Source organism: Engystomops pustulosus, chromosome 7, assembly GCF_040894005.1.
Source record: "Engystomops pustulosus chromosome 7, aEngPut4.maternal, whole genome shotgun sequence".
NCBI classification, from domain to species: domain Eukaryota; kingdom Metazoa; phylum Chordata; class Amphibia; order Anura; family Leptodactylidae; genus Engystomops; species Engystomops pustulosus.
Window position 1 is genome coordinate 99,279,159 of NC_092417.1, and position 21,808 is coordinate 99,300,966.

At 42.4% G+C, this 21,808-nt stretch overlaps 1 protein-coding gene across 1 annotated transcript in view; it reads right to left on the reverse strand.

Annotated features, from left to right (window-relative positions):
• LOC140070650 (cadherin-1-like) overlaps nt 1-14,979 on the reverse strand; it is a 54,410-nt gene extending 39,431 nt beyond the window's left edge. Inside the window, exons 1-2 of the mRNA XM_072117386.1 lie at nt 14,791-14,979; nt 14,038-14,146 (exon numbers count right to left, since the gene is read on the reverse strand). Of these exons, the coding sequence (XP_071973487.1) occupies nt 14,038-14,146; nt 14,791-14,847 (166 nt within the window). The 5' untranslated portion in view covers nt 14,848-14,979. The remainder of the gene's footprint in view (nt 1-14,037; nt 14,147-14,790) is intronic.
• Between the last annotated feature and the right edge of the window lie 6,829 nt (nt 14,980-21,808).

The window sequence follows — 21,808 nt, forward strand, 5'->3', positions numbered from 1 at the left end:
GGTCCCAGTATAAATGCAATAAGTGGTGGCAGCGGTTCTGGTGCTGGATCTGTATGAGGTGTTATTTATGCTCAATTTGTGTCCTGAGTGAAAGGTGAGCGCAAGTTTGAGTAGGCTAAATTAACCCGTACAGTTGCATCCCACGTCACGTGACGAGGCGGCGGCGTCCTCGCCGTGACAAATTGGTGGCAGCGGTGGGATAAATTCATTTTTTGTCAGAGCATTAAGTGTTGGGATTAAGCAACTAACCCCTGCACTTAAGGACTAGTGGAATCCTTACGAGGAGTACCCTAGTTTTACACGGACCAAATCAGTGCTGTTCTAAGACACACGTGCAAACAGTTTCCCTTCCCCGTTTTTCTTTTCTATCTTTTATTTGGCAAAGGTTGCACTCAGTGATGGCAACCATCTACAAGAGACAGAGCAAGGAAGCTCTAGTCCACCTCTGTGAGCAGAGAGGTATCGACCCGGCTGACAAGTCCAAAGAGCTGCTGGTTTGTGCTCTGATGGAGCAAGATGCAGAGCAAGGATCTGGCATGGCTCAAGGGAGCCAAGATATGGACATTAATCCTGGAAGAGTTTCCCCTGAGGCTACCCACAGCAGGAGCCCTCAGGAAGGCATGGATGTGTCTCTACAAATGGCCCTACAGCAGCTAGGTGAATGTGATCCTAGCCTGCGACTGCAGCTTATCCTTCAATTTAATCAGGCGGCCGCAGAGAGAGAGAAGGAGAGAGCGGCCGCAGAGAGAGAGAAGGAGAGAGCGGCCGCAGAGAGAGAGAAGGAGAGAGCGGCCGCAGAGAGAGAGGAGAGAGCAGCTGCAGAGCGTGAGCGCCAGGCTGATAGAGAATTCAGGCTGGAAATGGCGCGTATTGACAGGGGTATCAATTCTGTGCAACCCCAATCCCAGGATGTAGACCCCAAAAGACCTCGTCAAGAACGTTTTCCAGTACTGGACAAGGATGGGGACTTGGACATTTTTCTGCGATCTTTTGAGAAGACCTGCAGACAATACCATCTGCCCCGTGAGCAGTGGGCACAGTATTTGAGCCCAGGGCTAAGAGGCAAAGCCCTGGAAGTATTTGCTGACCTTCCTCTTGAGCTTGATGAGGACTATGATGCTATAAAAGCTGCTTTGATTAAAAAGTACAACCTAACTCCAGAGGTGTACCGCAAGAAATTCCGGAGCGTAAAGCGAGGACCAACTGACAGCTACGCTGATACAGTAAGCAACTTACGGACTACCTTTCTACAGTGGACCCGAGGACTTTCTGTCAACAGCCGTGAGGACCTGGAGGATCTCATGATAAAAGATCAATTTCTGCACATTTGTCCTGTGGATGTACGACAGTTTGTTTGTGACAGGGAGCCTAAAACTGCGGATGAAGCTGCGCAGATTGCGGACACCTATGCCGCCAACAGGATGTCAGAACCCCGAAAGGCTGTTGCAAACAGCTGGAATGGAGGTAAGCCGGTGGGGAATTCCCCTTTTTCTGCAAACCAACCACCAGGGCGACCTTTTTCTGGTGCTCCAGGGACTAAAACTGTTATTGACAATCGCAAATGTTTTACCTGTAACCAAGTGGGACATCTTAGTGTTGCATGTCCCAACAGGAAGAATACTCCCAGAACACTGTCTGGATCATCACCATCTGTTTTATTTGTGGCTGGGAAAGTGGGGAAAAACAATGATAATCTTCAGTCTGTTACTGTGGGCAATAGGGTCACCGTTGGATTAAGAGACACTGGAGCAGAAGTGACCCTTGTACGTCCAGAAATGGTGGACTCAAATGACATTATTCCAGGAAAAACATTGTCTGTAACAGGGGTTGGGGGAGCTAGCCCTGCTGTACCAATGGCCCATGTGTATCTAGACTGGGGGGCAGGAAGGGGTTTGAGGACTGTGGGCGTATCCAACACTATTCCAACTAATGTGTTATTAGGCACTGACCTTGGCAGAATGGTATCTCAATATGTTCCTACTAACCCCTTGATAACAATTGAGGAGCACTGCTCTCCTCAAGTAGATCGTAATGAATTTGAGAAATGTAATGATGTGAAGGGAGGGCTAAGATCAGATCCCCCTCAAACTGATATACTAGACTTGCCTGTAGAGGATGCTGGGGAAACTTCATATGTTGCAGCTGTGACTCGCAGTCAAAGTGAATTTAATTCCCAAACTGTGGTGTCCACAGGAGTGGAAGTTGAATCGTGTAACCTTCTACCTGGGGTTCAGCCAGTATACCCTGAGAATCAAGCCTCTAGCTCTGGTCCAGCGCTTGCATCAGGCCTTGACTTACATACTGATAGTCAGAGCTTTATGCAGGCACTGCAGACAGATACTACATTGGAGAAGTTAAAACTTCTTGCAGGTAAACCTCCTACTGAGTCTGACAAAGAACGGGTGTTCTGGGAAGAAGGAAAGCTCTATATGGAGGGTGTTCCCACTGATAAACAAAACTTCTGGGATTGTGAGAAACGCCTAGTTGTTCCCTATCAGTTCAGAGAAAGATTGCTGAAGGTTGCCCATGAAATCCCTCTAGCTGGGCACCTAGGGATACAAAAAACCAAAGCTCGCTTGACGCACAATTTTTATTGGCCCAAGATGGGCACTGACATTGCCAATTATTGTCGGTCTTGCACAGTTTGCCAAAGGGTGGGAAAAACTGGGAATATTCATAAGGCTCCACTGATTCCTTTACCAGTAATCGATGAGCCTTTCCAGCGGGTGGCTGTAGATATCATTGGACCCCTTAAAATACCTAGCAGCTCAGGAAAGAAATTTATTCTTACAGTAGTGGACTATGCCACTAGATACCCAGAAGCTGTAGCCCTGTCTTCCATACGTGCAGATAAGGTAGCAGATGCATTATTGACTGTTTTCTCTCGTGTTGGGTTTCCCAGGGAAATGTTGACGGATCAAGGTACACAGTTCATGTCTAATTTGATGCAAAGCCTCTGTAAGAAAATGCAGGTAGAACATTTGGTAGCCACCCCCTATCACCCTCAGACTAATGGTTTGTGTGAACGTTTTAATGGGACCCTGAAACAAATGCTTAAAATGCTCATTGAGACTGTAGGGAGAGACTGGGAGCGGTACCTCCCCCATCTCTTGTTTGCTTACCGGGAAGTACCACAAGCATCCACTGGTTTCTCCCCATTTGAGCTTATTTATGGGAGAAGAGTAAGGGGGCCTCTTGATCTGATTAAGGACACTTGGGAAGGTAACGTAGGGACACAAGGAGTCTCTGTTGTAGAATATGTACTGAGACTCAGGGAGAAGATGCAGACCTTGAGTAACTTAGTGCATGAGAATATGTCCATAACCCAGACCAATCAGAAACTTTGGTATGACCGAAATGCCAGACAGAGGATATATGAAGAAGGTCAGAAGGTCTGGGTGCTGGTTCCCATGTTGCAAAACAAACTACAGGCTGCATGGGAGGGCCCCTATACTATATGCAAACGATTAAATGATGTTAACTATGTTGTGGCCCTCGATGAGGCAAACAAACGCCAAAAGGTATTTCATGTTAACATGTTAAAAGCACATCATGACAGGGGAGCTTGTGTGATGCCTGTTTGCAGTTTGCCAGAGGAGGGGGAGGGGGATCCCCTATTAGACCTTGTGTCTGAGCCACAAAGCAAATGGTCCCTTGAGACTGCACAATTCAACCCCCAACTCTCCCATACTCAGAAGTGTGAGCTCAGGGAGGTACTCAATGCCTTCACAGATACCTTCACCCAGAAGCCTGGGAGAACTCATCTAGCTATTCACGGGGTGGACACTGGCAATCACCTGCCAATAAGGCAATCTGCTTATCGGGTTTCAACTGAGGTCAAATCTAATATGAAGGATCAAATAGAAGAGATGTTGGCCCTGGGCGTGATACAAAAATCTCAGAGTGCATGGGCCTCCCCTGTAGTCCTTGTGCCAAAGAAGGACAGAACCACACGGTTCTGTGTGGATTACAGGAAGCTAAACCTAATTACCACATTTGATGCTTACCCCATGCCAAGAATAGATGAGTTATTAGATCAGCTGGCTAGTGCTTCCTACCTTACCATTATGGATCTAAGTAGGGGGTACTGGCAAATCCCTATGACAAAGGCCGCTCAGGAAAGGTCTGCCTTCATAACTCCCTTTGGGCTGTACGAATTTTTGGTCATGCCATTTGGTATGAAAAATGCCCCTGCCACCTTCCAAAGGTTGGTCAACCAACTCCTGGAGGGACTGGATAGCTTTGCAGTTGCATACCTTGATGACATAGCCATTTTCAGCAACTCATGGGGGGAACACCTGCAACATCTGACACAGGTGCTGGAAAGACTCAAAAGGGCAGGTTTGACTGTAAAACCGGAGAAATGTCAGATAGCAATGTCAGAAGTGCAATATCTGGGACACTGTGTCGGAGGTGGGGTGCTACGGCCTGAACCGGGGAAAGTAGATGCCATAACCACATGGCCCACCCCTAGAACTAAGAAACAAGTCATGTCTTTCCTAGGGACAGCCGGCTATTATAGGAAATTTGTGCCAAACTACAGTGCGCTGGCTAAACCCTTGACAGACTTAACCAAGAAAAAACTCCCCCAAATTGTTGCATGGACCAATCAGTGTGAGGAATCATTTTCAGCCTTGAAAACTGTATTGGCCAGTTCACCTGTTCTCCAGGCCCCAGATTTCACCCGCAGATTTTTGGTACAAACTGACGCCAGCACATACGGACTAGGTGCAGTCCTTAGTCAGGTAAACCCGAAAGGAGAAGAGCACCCAATACTTTACCTAAGTAGGAAACTGTTGCCCCGGGAGGTTGCATATGCCACAATTGAAAAAGAGTGTCTGGCAATTGTGTGGGCTCTGCAAAAACTGCAGCCATATCTGTATGGGCGTAACTTTACTGTGATCACAGATCATAATCCACTTAGCTGGCTTAATAGGGTGGCTGGGGACAATGGGAAACTGCTCAGATGGAGCCTGGTCTTGCAGCAATATGATTTCACAATTCAACACAAGAAAGGTAGTGAGCATGGGAATGCAGACGGCCTCTCTCGCCAGGGGGAGCCAGAGGTAGAAGTGCGCCAAGAAGATGGCAAGTGAGCCAACCTCCTAGGCACAATCAAAAAAGGGGAGGTGTCAAGGAAATATTATTCTTGAATGTGTAAGATCTGTTGAACTATTGGGCAATTACAAACTTTGTAGAAATATATGGCATCCATTGAAGCGTCCAGGCCTCATTTACAACATCCTGGAGATCCTTACAACCTGATAAACTCTGACCTGCAGAATGTTCTCTGGTGACCTCAAAAGCCATTTGGTCACCTCTCCTCTGCACCTACCCCCACCCCTGCATCTAGGAATTTGGAAACAAAGAACTGTTTAAATATTCCTGGACTCTCCCCCCTCATTAACACTTTGCCCAATTGTGAATGACCCTCTGGACTAACTAATGAATGGGAGGTTCTGAAATCTGAACCAAACTGTAAAGATATAAAACAATATGAAATCCAGGAATTGGCGTTCACATTTTGGGGGCTGCTTGACAAGCTGAGTGTGTCCCTCATTTCTCCCACCTCCAGGGATCAGGATTTACTTTAAGTTGTAAGTTTCTGTTATTTTTCTCCCTTTTTATTTTATAACTGTTTTGCCGTGTTGTGTGTCATTTTATAATTCTTTTGTTTTTAATATCTTTTTATGCACTGATCAACTTTTTGTAATTAAAGCTTTTCACTTTAATTTTGGTCCCTGTATGCTCTGCGAACTCATAGCCTTGTGAAGTGTGTTTAACTGTGTGACTGCTGGAGTGCTGAGTGTGCATGTCTAGTGGTGTGACAAAGTGACTGCTTGAGAGCAAGAATTGATGTAGAGTGGGATACTTATTGGTCCCAGTATAAATGCAATAAGTGGTGGCAGCGGTTCTGGTGCTGGATCTGTATGAGGTGTTATTTATGCTCAATTTGTGTCCTGAGTGAAAGGTGAGCGCAAGTTTGAGTAGGCTAAATTAACCCGTACAGTTGCATCCCACGTCACGTGACGAGGCGGCGGCGTCCTCGCCGTGACAAGGGGGAAAATGCATCTAGTTTCAGAAAACAATGCAAGCTTATGTAGCGATGTGCAGGTTGCTGGTGGCCCACTGACTGGTTTGGGAGGCCAGGGGGTTGTAAGCGCATGAATGTTGGAGTGGAAGACATGAGAGAAGAAGAGAGGCTAACTACACTATTGAATTCTTTGCTGGCATCAGCTTGGCAGCGGAAAAAGTAAATTAATTCTAATAAAATTTGTTGCTGCTGTGAAGCAGGTATCTTTATGATCTGATCTTATCAAAAGGCATTGTGAGGCTTCTGCTCCATACGTCTCATGTATGTGGTCTAATGCTACTGAAAAGTGCTATTGTTATCATGTTGTATTCAATGGTTATAGTAACCCATGTTATAGGCCAGTGATGGCTAACCTATGGCACGGGTGCCAGAGGTGGCACTCAGAGCCCTTTCTATGGGAACTCAGGCCATCACCAGAGATGACTCCAGGTATCTTCCTGAAGTCCCAGGCAGCCCAGGACTTGCTGTGCACAGAGCTATTTTAAAGTGACAGGAATACCTGGGACTATTTTCTGCTTTATTGGTGTCCTCAGGGTGCTGGTATCAATGAAAACTGTGACAGAGCAGGGAGTATGAATCACAAATTAAATTTCTGTGCTGGCACTTTGCGATAAATAAGCGGGTCTTTGTTGTAGTTTGGGCACTCGGTCTCTAAAAGGTTCGCCATCGCCATTGCTAGGACAGGGTTGCTTGCTCCGTGGACATGTGGCCGCTGGCCCATGCAAAGAACAAAGAATCAGATGTACAGTAATCGGGAACAAGCTTAGGACAGATTTATAACAAGTCAAGAGTCAAACTAGGTCAGAGCAAGGCTGGCAGCACACATTCATAGCCATGACCACTAAGAAGGTTATAAATGGACGAAAGCAGTTCCGGGGTGGGGTACGAAAAACAAAGTTGCACAACAAGCTGGGGTCAGAGATAAAGGAAAAAGCCAACAGGATACATTTGCAGAATCAGGACACATTTGCAGAAACTAGCTAACAAGGTATCTTAGAAACCTTCCTACAGAAGGAATTGCATTTTATAAGTAAGGGTTTTCTAGGATTGGCTGGGGTCATAATATACAAGTACACTGTTCCTGAAAATTACAGTAGTGTGGTGGTATGGGCTGGACAGGAAGGTGGAGGAAAACAAGACAGAGGTAAGCAAAGTAAGTTAACAGTTGAAAAAATGCAGGGGGTCACATCCAATGTTGCACCCCATTAGTTTCAACACATAAAAGGTTGGGAACATTGCAGAATAAGCCTCTCACCAGTTTGGTAACATAGAAAATTTGAAGACCCATTGCAAAGATTAGACTCATTGATGTAGGAGTAATAAAAAGGATTTTGCTTATTATTCTCACTGTTGAGTTATTCCGCTGCATACCGCGTTCCTTTTCTTTTTCAATATACCTCAATTAATACCAGGGAAAAAATTTACAGTCTCAAATACTAGAATCAATTATGTTTGTGAATTATTTTTCTTAATACATTCCCAATAGTTCAAGGCTATGCAACAGAAAAAAAAACATTTTGCAAGAATTTTGAAAAAAAAAATGCTTTGAAAAATTTGCTGCTTTCACTTGAAAATTGTGCAATCATATCTACAGAAGCCAATTCTGTGTTTTCCCACATTTTTTCATGCACCCTGTGGCTAGTTTGAGTAACTTGATTTTTTTTTAGAAAATCTAATGAGTATAATATCAGAAAGTAAATGCATTTTTTGCATAGAGAGGAAATGAGACATATTTCCAGCCCTAGGACATCTTTGGTTGTTTCTTAGTCCCTGCTACACCTTATCTGTACTAGATTTTTAGTACAAAAGATAATACAAAAAACTTTAACCATACCACCTGGAACTGTAAGGAAGGGGGCAGAATTTGAAATTGAAACTAGTTTCTAGTGCCTTAGGGGCTTAGAGGTGGTTCTATTTGTAAGGCCAGAATATTGAATTGCTTTTCAATAAGCAAAAATTATGGACATTTTTTCAGAATTTATGGATATTATTTTACTCCACACATGCAGATTATTGGCATCTGATTAAGCACATATTCTATATCTCCATAAAGGTTGTCAACATATACATGTTTTGTGTTCATTATATGTCAATATTAAAGTTATTTATCCAGCAAAGAAGGAGCAGGAAGATGGCAAGAACAGACATGTTGTTTTCTAAGCAGGAATTTGTGATGCTGTTAGAATCCCCCGTTCTCTCCTTCCGCAGAGGATGTGCCTCACAAATGTGATAATAGTTTGTCTAAAGAAATTGAATTTTACCAAAAGTGTACATTTAGATCATCTTCTTTTTTTAATTTTTAAGGTTCATGGGTTCAACTATACCTTTCTGAACATCAATGAGAATAGAAGTTCAAAATGACATTAAAATGAGAATGGGTTATCCAAACTTCTTGCCTTTACATAAGAACAATACTGTCCTGCATCCTCACAAACCCTTGTGATTTGCTCTCCTATTATACACTCTTCTCACAACCGTCTCCAGGACTTCTAACATACATCCCTAATATTTTCTACCAAAATGTGTCATATTGTCCTCCACCTTCAAAAGCCTTCATATGTAGCTTGAAAACCTACTGATTGAGGATCACCTTACTCTTACCAAGTGTCACCACCTACCATCCAATATAGACTGTGAGCCCTCATAAGCACATTCATTTTCCTTTCCACCTTTTCGAGTTCAAAATGGTTTTCTATTTTTTGTACTTCCATTGTCTTTTTGTGTTGTTCTCGTCTTAATGTAATTTATGTGATCCCCTTATTGAATGTACAGCACCATTAAAATAATGGAAACTAGAAAAGAATAAGCATGACTGAATGAAGGCACGTTGGTATCCTGTGTTTATGGCTGGCAGCTTTCTTGTGCTATGCACAATCTGTCCATATTGAACAGAATCATAATCCTGAATTGTAATTGTAAAGTAAGATCCTTTTGGAGACACATTCCAAAATGTCAATATATGCATTCAGGTTTAAATAACTCCAACACCAAGGAGCCTTAATTGGCAAACTATCCATAATGAGAACTCTTACTTCCTGACCCTCTGCAATACCAACTTAGACAGGATACTGCAAACCTATCTCAAGTCCCTGCATGTTACCAGTCAGGATGAACCAGCTAGATATTCCCTGCCTTGCAGTAACTGGAGTGACAGGAAACACAGGACTGGAAGAAAGGTGATCCATTGTTTACACAGTGAAATGCAGGTGTGAAATATTTAACTTGTGATTCATGGCTATTGGTCACTTTGACTCATTTAGACTTACTTTGGCTTCATGCTACCGGGACCAGACCTCTATTGTCACAGCCTAGAATTGTACAAAAGCTACCTATATACACACAGTGTCGGACTGGGGTTCCTTAGGCCCACCAGAGAAAATCAATTTGGGGGCCCACTCTTCATTATTTCCCAGGAAATATACTCTAGCTGTCTCCAAATTGTGGTGTTTTCTGATGGACCTCTGGGGTTCAATATTGGGTTGAGCCAGGGCCCACCGGAGGATCCTCTGGTACTCTGGTGGGCCAGTCCGACACTGTATACACATTGTATAGCTGTCAGGTTTCTCAAATTACTCTAACCATGGTCATCCTTATGTTCATGACTGAAAACTATACTGTTTTACATCATGATCACCAAAGTTATGTACATGTCTATATATTTCACCCAAAAATAATCTAGTGCTAAATCTAAGAAAAAGTGAAACTTAAGAACTGATTTCGTAAGAACATGTATCATCCTCTTGGTGCTCATGTAGAAAGTTAGGTAATTTTTTACGAACAGGAAGAACAGTGATATTTCCCATTTACAAGAAATACCTGAATGAAACAAGCCTGTGCTTATCCTCCCAAAGGCTGTGACTTGACCTCGATTATACCACAGTAACATCATCATTGAGATACCCTAAAGCATGTATTGCCCCAGTGACAGTTCTTTCTCCTACAGAAATAATAATGGTATGTTTTACTAAAGGTTCTAGCTGCAATAATAGATCTAGTTTTACAAATAACTGTGTAGTATGGTTGGATATTAGTCTATTGTAGAAATTTCTCAGATGAAAAAAACCTCTGATGCTAAATATCTAATTCCTCATGGTGGTTCCTCTGTTTTGCATATGAAAAACTGATTTTTGTTATATGGGATTTCTCACTGGTCATGTTTGCATTGCATTTTTGGGAAGAGTGAGTTATTGCTGGTTCATTTGTTTATTGGGTTTGAGGGAACATTAAAAAGAACATACTGCTTATACTCGAGTATAAGTCGAGTTTTTCAGGACAATTTTGGTGCTGAAAATTCCCCACTCAGCTTATACTTCATGTGTGTCGGCTCCAGGTCAGCGACAGGTCTGCGCGCATGGCCCGGCCAGGGAATACAAACTATGACGTCAGCCACCGGCGCACATGAAGAAAGAAGAGGAGCTGCCCAGGGCGTTGTAATGGTGAGTACTCAGTTTATTTTTTATGTGCTGGCCATACTGGGGGCTGGCAGGCTATATTCTCCTGGGAGCTGGCTATATACTACTGGGGTCTAGCTGGCTATATACTACTAGGGGCTGGCTGGCCGTATACTACTGGGGACTGGCTGGCTATATGTTTAAGGGGGCTGGCTGGTGATATACTACTGGGGACTGGCTGGCTCTATACCACTGGGGGCTGGCTATATACTGGGGAGGCTGTGACCAATGCATTTCCCACCCTAGGCTTATACTCGAGTCAATAGGATTACTCCAGTATATACGTTATATGCTTTTCAGTTCTTGCTTTCATGTCTGTTCTGGATTAGATCCCACAAATGGAAATTTAATGGAAATTTAATAACACTTTCCAGTTCTATATGATTCCAAATTAAGCTTGTGGAACAGAAATTTTGCTTAGGTCTGTAGTTTTAAGCTTCACAAACTGACAATGTGTCTCCTCCTGACGCTGAAAACAAGCAACTATGTAAATGCCAAAAAGAAGAGGCAAAAAAAACCCCAAAAGAGGCAAATAATAATGGCGTTCCAGCTCTTTAGAAATATCATATTACAAATTTGCAGAGGCATCTCGAATATCTTCCAAAGGGTTTGATAATTATAAAATGATAATAATTTTCTAGGATTCTGTAAACATCTCTGGCTTTTTTGTTGTTCAGGGTTAAAGAAAAGAAAAGATGAGTTACAAATACTAAATAAAAATACAAAATATAAACTTGTGTTAATTGTAATAAGTTGATAATATGAAAATAAAAACACATCTGTAAAATCTTATTTTTTCTGCTGAAACTGTAGCCTACGGATTAAGGCAAGGCAATGAATCCGCTCCTAATTTCCAGACACCCAGGAAACAGAATGTCACACAACTGGTTTTCTACAATTGTTGTAGCACAGCCCATAATACACACCCATGACCACAGCGGGCTTGTGATAACAAGTCACTGTGCACACCAAGAAACAAAGGTCTAGAGAAATAAAAGGTGTGGAGAGGCAGGTAGCTATGTCCCAACATTACTTACAGGAAAGAAACTAAAATGAACATAAAATCATTAATTCTGTTTCTATCAGACAGAAGTTTCCATGGAAAGTCCCCTTCTATCATTCTGTTTTACTATAAAAGACACCAGTTTCATGAAATGATATCATCACATAGAAACTATTTCCTTAACCAGGATGAAGGATAGTGAAGCAAGCACACTGACATACTGGTGTGTGCCCCCCTCTGGCAGGATCTGCTCTTATTTAAGCTTTCTATGCCCTGGTTTTTAGAAAAGGCTTTACAAATTATGCAAATGAGTCTGTGGGGGTCCTGCCTCCATTAACACCTATGAAGCCTGGAGCTCATTTGCATAATCTCAAAACCCACTTTTTTGTAAAAACCAGGCCATAAGAAGCTAAGAAAAGAGCAGATCCCGCCATAGGGGGAACACACCAGTATGTCAGTTTTCTCAGTTTACAATCCTTTATCCTGGTGGTAGATGTCCTTTAAAGCTTTAGAAAATAATGTGGCTTGCTGGGCAAGGAGGACCGTTGGGTCCCACACAGACATGCTATATGTTTGTCTGGTAGGTTTTCAGTAGAATAAAGGACCTGGTATGGCCACTGGATTTACGTATGGATTGTCTATAAACATGTCTATATACAGAACAGGTGGACTGGTTCTTTAGGAACTGTATGTGTCTACTCCAAAATTTAGTATCATGGGTGAATTAAGCACTAAATACTTGATGGTGTCTTCATCACATCTCGAAAACCTGGACCCTACTTGAGCCATTATTGCAAATAGGATGTTTATGGCACTCTGCTCTGAAAGTCTAATTTTGAGATTTGAAAAGAATGATAGAAACTAATACAAACCTGACATTTACTTATAGGCTGAGGTGGCCTATTAGCTTGGTATCAGCACCCAAAATATAGAATCTATTCTAGCTGCCCTCCCTAAGAGATGAGAAACGAAACCATTAAACACAACCATCAAGGGTTGTACATAATAGAGTATTCCATACATCAGTTCTGGCAATGGTTAATGATAGAAATAGAAACAGACACAATGTATCTAAGGTACAAAATGTCTGCGTGAATTATACATGTTAACCACGTGATGAAGCTTTTTACAGCTGCACTCTGTGTCATCAATGTCCGGATGATATAATTATGTTCAATTGCACAGCTCCTCCCAGGTACAGGGTAGGGTGATGCTAGGAAGTTATAATAATGTTCTTTTGAGAGAACAGTACAAAATTAATAATATGCTCAGTTATGTCTGTTGGCAGAAGGAATTCAGGGGCATTCTACAATACTGTCCATCCAGCCGTAACCAGTCTTAAACACTGAATGAAATATAATTGTTACTGTCTCCAAAGAGATAAGAGTTGCTAAAAGCCCATAGATAATCAGTCATTCAGCCTCAGCCCGCGAATAGAATATTCCATAGCAATGAATAGAATATTCCATAGCAATGACCTGGGTGCACTTTATAAGCCATTACTAACTCTGTATGGCTAAATTAACATGTTCATGTTTGGTATTATTGTTGGGTAGTAGCATTAAAAATGATGAATGTAGTAAAAATGTCAACCAAGAATTTTTCAATATTATTTTTGAAGAATCTACTGTTACATGCCATTTTCCTATCAAAGTGGCTCTTGGAGAAAACCTGTAGAACAGCGGCAATGCTTTCTTCCTTTGTCCCAAACTGAATTAGGGAAGCTGGATGTGGTGGATATTGCTAGAGAATGCTGGCTAGGGAATGATGGAGTGAAGGAGTGGCAGTGAGTACTTGTGCTAAGGAAAGCTTTAATATCCATAGATAACTCCCAAAATTTACTAAAGGTAAATCAGATTGTAAGGTAGAGCACTGTGCATATGTCAGCCTTTATCTCCTCATGAATATTCAGTGTTCAATAAATTTGATTCTAGAGAGTATTTAGCTATTTTTAAGTGACTCATAGGTGAAAAGAACCTGGCAGTTGACAGATAACATACACATGAGACACAAACACACTTTTGTTTTGTAAAAAGGGACAGTATTTATCTCAAAAGCGTCCTAAGACCTCCAAACCTGCTGATCGGGTGATAACTGTCTCTAGCTAGTTACTACTGTACACAGTCAATCAAATGTATCCATGTGGTGGTGCCTAATGACTGCTTCAAGAATTGTTTCTCTGTCAAGAATATATGTGAATACATTTGAATGCATTACATCAACATATTTCATGTGCCCTTTTAGAGTTTTAATTTGTTACTGTTTGCCCAAGTTTTCTTTATCAATCTTGGAACCCCATAAATCATACCAAACCTACAAAGAGCATGTTACAGGAATATTATCTTTTCATGTAACTGAACATTTAGATAAAATGGATCACAAGCTAATGAAGCATGCCCTAATTCAGTATACAAGATGGGATCATTAATTTTTTAGGACACCAACTGGTTAATTTAACAAATATTCAACCACTGAAAGGTCATTCTTACCTTGGCCCACTACTGTTCCTTCCTCCAAGGTCCTTTTCACATTGAAATGATAATCTTCATCCGTGAAGCCAAATATACATATCTCCCATTCTGCCAATCCTACAGCAATCTGCCACAGAATCCAAAATGGGTATGAGTATCTAGTACTGAAAGTGTTATTATTTTTACAAATAAAGATGTAAGAATAAAGATGTATGCAGTATATGGATAATGAATGAACCTGGTGGTTCACTAGGAAATGCAATTTGAAATCCTTAGTTAAGTATAGATACACAACTTACATAACCGTTGTCACATTTCAGGCCCTAGTAGATGAGGTTGGGCTTCTAAGGTGGCTTTGGTTAGGAGAGATATCTTTTTTATGGTTTAACATATGTCCGAATCTACACAGAGATTTATATAATAAATCTGTACAGCATATGGTCTATACGGATCTGAGTCACCTAAGCACTGTAGAAGAATGTCCTTAACAAATATCCTTAACATGTTGGTAAATATCATCTAAAACACTGAATGTAACAATAAGGGGTCCTAGATAGCTGAGGAAAAGGGAGTTGGAGAAATTAGTAGCCAACATTATGAGCTGTGGATACATGGAAATAACTTTCAGAAAATATACTTAGAAAACCAACTCTAATTGACAATAAACATCAAACATTCTGTGTGAACAGAGCAGTCAAACCTGCTCTGTAATAAACAGTCATTGAAGGACTTATTTGTGATAACTTTCATGCATGAGAGAGAATAACTCACCTGCAGGAGAAAACACAGCAGCACAAGTCCACAGTTGCTTCGCTTGTTAATCCCCATTGGGGACCCCGGTTGAGAGAAAGTTTCAAGTAGGTGTCTCAGATGTCCTCAGATGGTAATGTATCCCCTGTGGAGTTCTGCTTACAGTCTGACTGCTCCTGGTGCTTACTCACTGCTCTCCCGGGCTGGGCAGGGCTTCTTCAGGTGTGGTCACCTGGGGGGTGGCCAGGTAGAGTACTCAGTGGGTGGTGACTTCACCAGTTTGTTTCAGGGAGGGTACAACGTAGTATCAGTGACAGTGACTGCAGGTTAGTCATGGTTAAGTCTCAGTCACATAGATGGAGGAGGTATTAGAAACTAAAGGAGTTGTAATGATAATTTGCAGGGAAATGGTGGAAATCTTGTCTCTAGAGCAGGAACAGTGTCTAAAGAGCTTCTTATCTTACTCCTCTCACTTCTCCATTAGTGGTAAAAGCAGGGAGTGTCTAAGTACTAATGAATGTAACCGAGGAAGGTTTCTGATGACAGGACATCTATTTGTAAACAAGCCGGAATATTGCACAGAAGGAACATATTCTTTGTGTCCTCTCATTTGGATGCACTCAGACAGACATCCCGCTAAGTATTATTTACTCCTTTGTATGAGCAGCTCATTTAGAATTTGATAGGCTAGGGGTGTGGAAAGTGACATCAAGAAACTCTGTCTTGGCTAGGGTCTTTTAGGATTCTAGATGAAGTAAATTTACGGGCAGACACCTATGTTTTGTACTTGGTATGTAATGCAGACCAAATAATTGCCCCAAAGACTTATGCACATCACTGTAGAGCAGGGGTGGGCAATTCATTTTCCCATGGGTCAAAATGAACTTGTGATTCTGAAACTTTAGCAGTGTTTAAAAGACTATCATCACACCCGGACATAAAAAAGCACATTTTTCAAAGACTAGCATCCCTTTACTTAATAAAGAACAAAGCACATTGAGGCATCAACACAGCACATCAGTTCCATCGCCACATGCAGCACGAGTGGACCAAGACCGGACGATTAGGACACAAAAACCATTGGGCAGGTATCACAATTATCTTGCATTAAACTAGCGATACCTCAGCGGGTCAGTGTTCGGGTGCAAGGGTGGGTAGTCAGGCATGGGAGCTCAAATTTTTAAATGATCTCAAGCTGGACGCTCAGAGATAGTTAGAGGGCCAGATGTGGCCAGGGGTCATTTAGAGCACAGGTATTATAAAGAGACTTAAACTCATTGCTGGATTGTCATTGGAGATTTTGGATTTCCTGCTACAATGCAATTTCTCCCACTAGCTCAAGATGGCAGCAGGGCTGGGTTTAGAAAAAGTGGGCAATACTAAATACAAATAAAAACCAAACTATTTTATTTACAGTCACATTCAGTAAGAGGCTCCTTTAGCTCTGCACAATTATAGTTTGTAGTTTACAAACAGTTGTCTGGTAGGACCATCTGTTATATGGGAATTTAGTAGGATGATTGATGATAGAAGATATATATGAAAGATGATAGATTCATAGATAGTTGATAGATAGATTATATATGTATAAATATGAAGTAGATTATGTATAGATAGCTGGATAGATGATAGATAGATACAGTAGAAGAGACTTAGAAGATTGATTGATAGATGGATGGATGGATAGATAGATAGCTAGATATGATAGATAATAGATAGGAGATAGCATGAAGATAGAAGATACATATATAAATAGACAAAAAGCTAGATAGATAAATGGTTAGATAGACAGATATATACACTCACCGGCCACTTTATTAGGTACACCTGTCCAACTGCTCGTTAACACTTAATTTCTAATCAGCCAATCACATGGCGGCAACTCAGTGCATTTAGGCATGTAGACATGGTCAAGACAATCTCCTGCAGTTCAAACCGAGCATCAGTATGGGGAAGAAAGGTGATTTGAGTGCCTTTGAACGTGGCATGGTTGTTGGTGTCAGAAGGGCTGGTCTGAGTATTTCAGAAAATGCTGATCTACTGGGATTTTCACGCACAACCATCTCTAGGGTTTACAGAGAATGGTCTGAAAAAGAAAAAACATCCAGTGAGCGTCAGTTCTGTGGGCGGAAATGCCTTGTTGATGCCAGAGGTCAGAGGAGAATGGGCAGACTGGTTCGAGCTGATAGAAAGGCAACAGTGACTCAAATCGCCACCCGTTACAACCAAGGTAGGCAGAAGAGCATCTCTGAACGCACAGTACGTCGAACTTTGAGGCAGATGGGCTACAGCAGCAGAAGACTACACCGGGTATAACTCCTTTCTGCTAAGAACAGGAAACTGAGGCTACAATTTGCACAAGCTCTTCAAAATTGGACAGTAGAAGATTGGAAAAACGCTGCCTGGTCTGATGAGTCTCGATTTCTGCTGCGACATTCGGATGGTAGGGTCAGAATTTGACGTCAACAACATGAAAGCATGGATCCATCCTGCCTTGTATCAACGGTTCAGGCTGGTGGTGGTGGTGTCATGGTGTGGGGAATATTTTCTTGGCACTCTTTGGGCCCCTTGGTACCAATTGAGCATCGTTGCAATGCCACAGCCTAGAGTATTGTTGCTGACCATGTCCATCCCTTTATGACCACAATGTACCCAACATCTGATGGCTACTTTCAGCAGGATAATGCGCCATGTCATAAAGCTGGAATCATCTCACACTGGTTTCTTGAACATGACAATGAGTTCACTGTACTCAAATGGCCTCCACAGTCACTAGATCTCAATCCAATAGAGCATCTTTGGGATGTGGTGGAACGGGAGATTCGCATCATGGATGTGCAGCCGACAAATCTGCGGTAACTGTGTGATGCCATCATGTCAATATGGACCAAAATCTCTGAGGAATGCTTCCAGCACCTTGTTGAATCTATGCCACGAAGAATTGAGGCAGTTCTGAAGGCAAAAGGGGGTCCAACCCGTTACTAGCATGGTGTACCTAATAAAGTGGATGGTGAGTGTAGATATGAAATAGACAAATTATAGGAGATAGATAACTAGGCGGGGTATTTAAGCAATACATCCACTGCCACAAAAGTCCACATGCTGGGGGCCCCTTTAGGACAGGGGGCTCATTTTGCCCTGGATATCAGGTTTAGAGTGGGACCTATTTACCACCAATTGCCTGTCTAATTCTGCATGATGTCTCCCACCACACTAGCTTCAAATGTGTCTGTTTTATGGGGAGCAAAAATATTTGAGTAGAAAGTGTCTATTGAGGAATAAGTGTCTCCCAAGACCCCTATGTCATGTGGTCTGAAGAGACCACATTTCTGTCATGGTTTACTGGAGGGTGGTGTGGGAATGAAGAAACAAGAACACAAGCTTTTAAAATGGAATACACAGCAATTTGGATCTCATAGTCTAATGGTAAGCAGCGATATTTTGTGTTAACAGAGTTAAAAAAAAAAAAAAGGAATGGTAAATGTGCAGTGTTAAGTGTCCAGTCCTTCTTGTAATGCAGTTAGTACATGTTATTATGTCTAACTGTTCAAACTGCAATACCATAATTAATGTGTACTCTTGCCTGTTTACCTATAAAAATTGCTTTCGAGTTCATGTGAAAACAACCTGAGAAGAGTCATATTTTGCGAGTGGAGTTTAGAGGCTGCAAAGGGAGTGTCACTTCAGATGACGCTATCTTCAGTTATTTAATACCAAGAGAAATGCTTTTGGTGTCAGATTAAAGATAAGAGGTAGTTAAAGACATAGCTGGAAATGCAAGGTGCATATAAATACTGTACATCATTTCCAACAGTTTTTTAACTGTTTTGTGTCAGGTCTTGCTTGTTCCGATGATGCTGCCCCCTTATTTCTGAAGTTGGTTCCCTCATGTTGTAGCTCCCTCATGTTTGTCATGTATTTGTCATGTTAGTAGGGAGCCTATAATGCTCTTGTGCCGCTACAACTGCTCTAACATTAGCTGATGCTCATCCAAAGTACATTAAAAAATTCCCTTTACTGCCGGTAAACAGGAAGCAATCATTATCATTATTTTTGGATCTATGCAGTCAGTTGGGCAGTGATAAACTGTATTCTGTCTCGGGTTGCAGGCGCACCCATATGCCCCATATAGTGGCACCCCAGCGACGCTTGGTGCCACTTAGACTCTGCTCCCAGGTGTCGGCTTACATCATCGCCCGCGGTGGTTCAGCCAAGGTTCCTCTACCTGAGCTAGCTGACCTCACCACCATCGTGTCTCAGCAGTCACAGCAGATTGCCATGCAGGCTGCAAGATGGGGTATTGCATAAAGAAAGACTGTCGTTTTATGTGCTACCCGCATCTACATCTTCTGTTCTACTGGGTCTTCAGTGGTTGCGACATCACGCTCCTGTGCTCATCTAGCAGATCGGGGAAGTTCTTCATTGGGGACCTGAAGGCCAGTCATGCTGTTTGGCGGCACTTCATCCTGTGTCCACCTTGTTTTCTCCAGTGTCTTACAAGCCCTTGGTAGGTCTTCCTGCTTCTTATATGGACTCTGTATCTCCAGCCCGCTCAATGCCTCAATCGATGACATGCTTGTTGGTCCCTCTTTTTCTCTCTCTTCAACTCCCTGATCCATTTTTGTCCAGCGGAGAAAATCTCACAGGCCGCTTTCTAAAATGCCCCACTTTATTCCTCTGTCTGGTCTGCCATCAGCTCCTCGTCTTGCCACCTTCTTCTTTCTCCACATCTTCCGGCTTCTTACACTTCCTGTGCACATTGTCTAAGACCGAGGGATCCAGTTTATTTCCAGATTCTGGCTTGGAGAGAGTCAATCAGACTCTGGGCTGCTATCTAGGGCACTTTATTTCCCCTTGACAAGACGACTTGTCGATCCTGTTACCTTGAGCGTCCAAAGGCACCTGCGAATACCAGTGAACACCGGGTGACACTTACATCATCGCTCACAGTGGCTCATTGGGTCCACCACCTCTGATCCTGACATATTTTTTTACCATAGGACCACCCATCTGAGTCTTACTGGGTACTGTAACCTGAAACTATATTAATCTCTACTGTTGGATGAGAGACCCTGGGTTGGTGTAGACAGCTGACAGTAGAAAGATAAAAATATATACACAAATTACTCACAAATGTGAGGACTAGAATAATAATTCCAACTCCACCAGAACCAGTCAAAGAAAATACTATGAAAGGGTATACAGTTGGGGCTGATAGGACCTATTTAACACAGAGAGGCTCATTTACTAGGGGTCCGAAAGCCACACTTTCATCGGATTTCCCAAAGATTTCCCACCGGATTGTGGTGCATCGGCGCTGGCTTTCATGCGACAGAAATCGGGGGCGTGGCCGTCGGACAACCCAACGGTTTTGGAAAAACTGCGGAATTTAAAAACGAAATGTGTCGCAAGATCAAGCACTTATATGCACCAGGAAGAAGAAGGTGAACTCCGACGGACCTCGGCGCAGCAGTGACACCTGCTGGATATTGGGCGCATGATCTTAGTGAATGTCAGCAGACCCGAATCCTCGTCGGACAATGTGCCGTGTTATCACGACTGGTCTGTGTAAGTAAATGTGCCCCAGAGAGTTTTATGGGCATAAATTGCAAGTGTTCTTCCTCCTCAAATTCTGCTTCAAAAGATGAAGATATGAATTCTGGGGCACATTAGATTAGCTTTAAAAAAATGGGGCTTACCCAAGGGTGTCATCCCGCCAGTTTGTCCCAGTTCATGACCGCCTAACCATGCAAGAGTGATACAGGTCAGAGAGCCTGCTTTGCTTGCTGCAACGGAGTACTAAAGCTTTCATCTCCCTTTTGTCGCTGCTCTCCATCACACAGGCCGCCACCGAGCAGCCCATGTAAACGTGAATGCTGTGCAGGCACCATGTGATGACGTGTCCACCTGCGCCAAGTCAAAAGTCCTTTGGCCTATGACCTATTGCTGGCAAATGTATGATATTGAGAAGATAAAAGTCCAAGCAGTGAAACAAGGTACTGTGGGGCATCACTGTGACTACTGGGGACATTTTTATGGCTACTGAGAGCATCCCTGTGACTATTGGCTAATGTGAATACAGTGGCTACTGTGGGGCAGATACTCTAATGCAGTGGTTCTCAACCTTTCTAATGCTGTGACCCCGCAATACAGTTCCTCATGCTGTGGTGACCCCAAACCATGCAACTCGCAGTAAACACACAGTAAAATTTTGGCTCCGATGGCTTTAGGCGACCCCCGGTTTTGGTCGTTCGACCCTCAGGTTGGGAACCACTGCTCTAATGGCTGCCGGGTGCTGTTGGTGTTACTATTGGCTAATGTGGAGCTGATGCTGTGACTACTGGCTTATGTATGGGGGCACTGTGAATCATTTGCATCCACTGTGACTAGTTTAGCTATTGTGGGTGGGCCCTTTAACTATATTGCCTACTGTGTGTAGGCACCATTACTATTTTGGTGAGTGTCAGGACACTGTTACTATCATGGCTACTGAGAGGGGAATGTTACTATAATGTCACCTATAATTTTTGCTAAATCTGAGTTGAGTCGTGGCTAGAAGAATCTGAAATGGCGTCAAGATAGAAGAAGAAGATGAGTCTTCCCCAATCAGACAACATTGGATCTACAGAAAGTGCTGGTATTCCACATGAGCTCACAAATCTATACTCAGTACTCAATATATTTTACAATGTGCTTTGTTCTATCTTTATTTGGATTCCGATACTTTTTCTTCTAATCTCAGTTTTTGTGCTTTTTTTTTTTTTTTACTAAACTTGGTTTTAGTGCAGTATTTGCTGTAAGCCCTGGGCTTGGTTATGGTACTGCATTTATGTATAGAACTTTATTTATAGTATGATCTTGGCTCTGGTGCTGTATTTATCATGTTTCTGGTGTTGTATGCGTTCTACCTTCTAGATCTATGGAGTTAACGCAACATTTTTGTATTTATGGTTTGTAAAGGGGCTTTCTTGAGTAAATGCATTAATTAACTCCTTTTAGATACAAAAATATAGATTTAATTAGTAAATCAATATGAAGT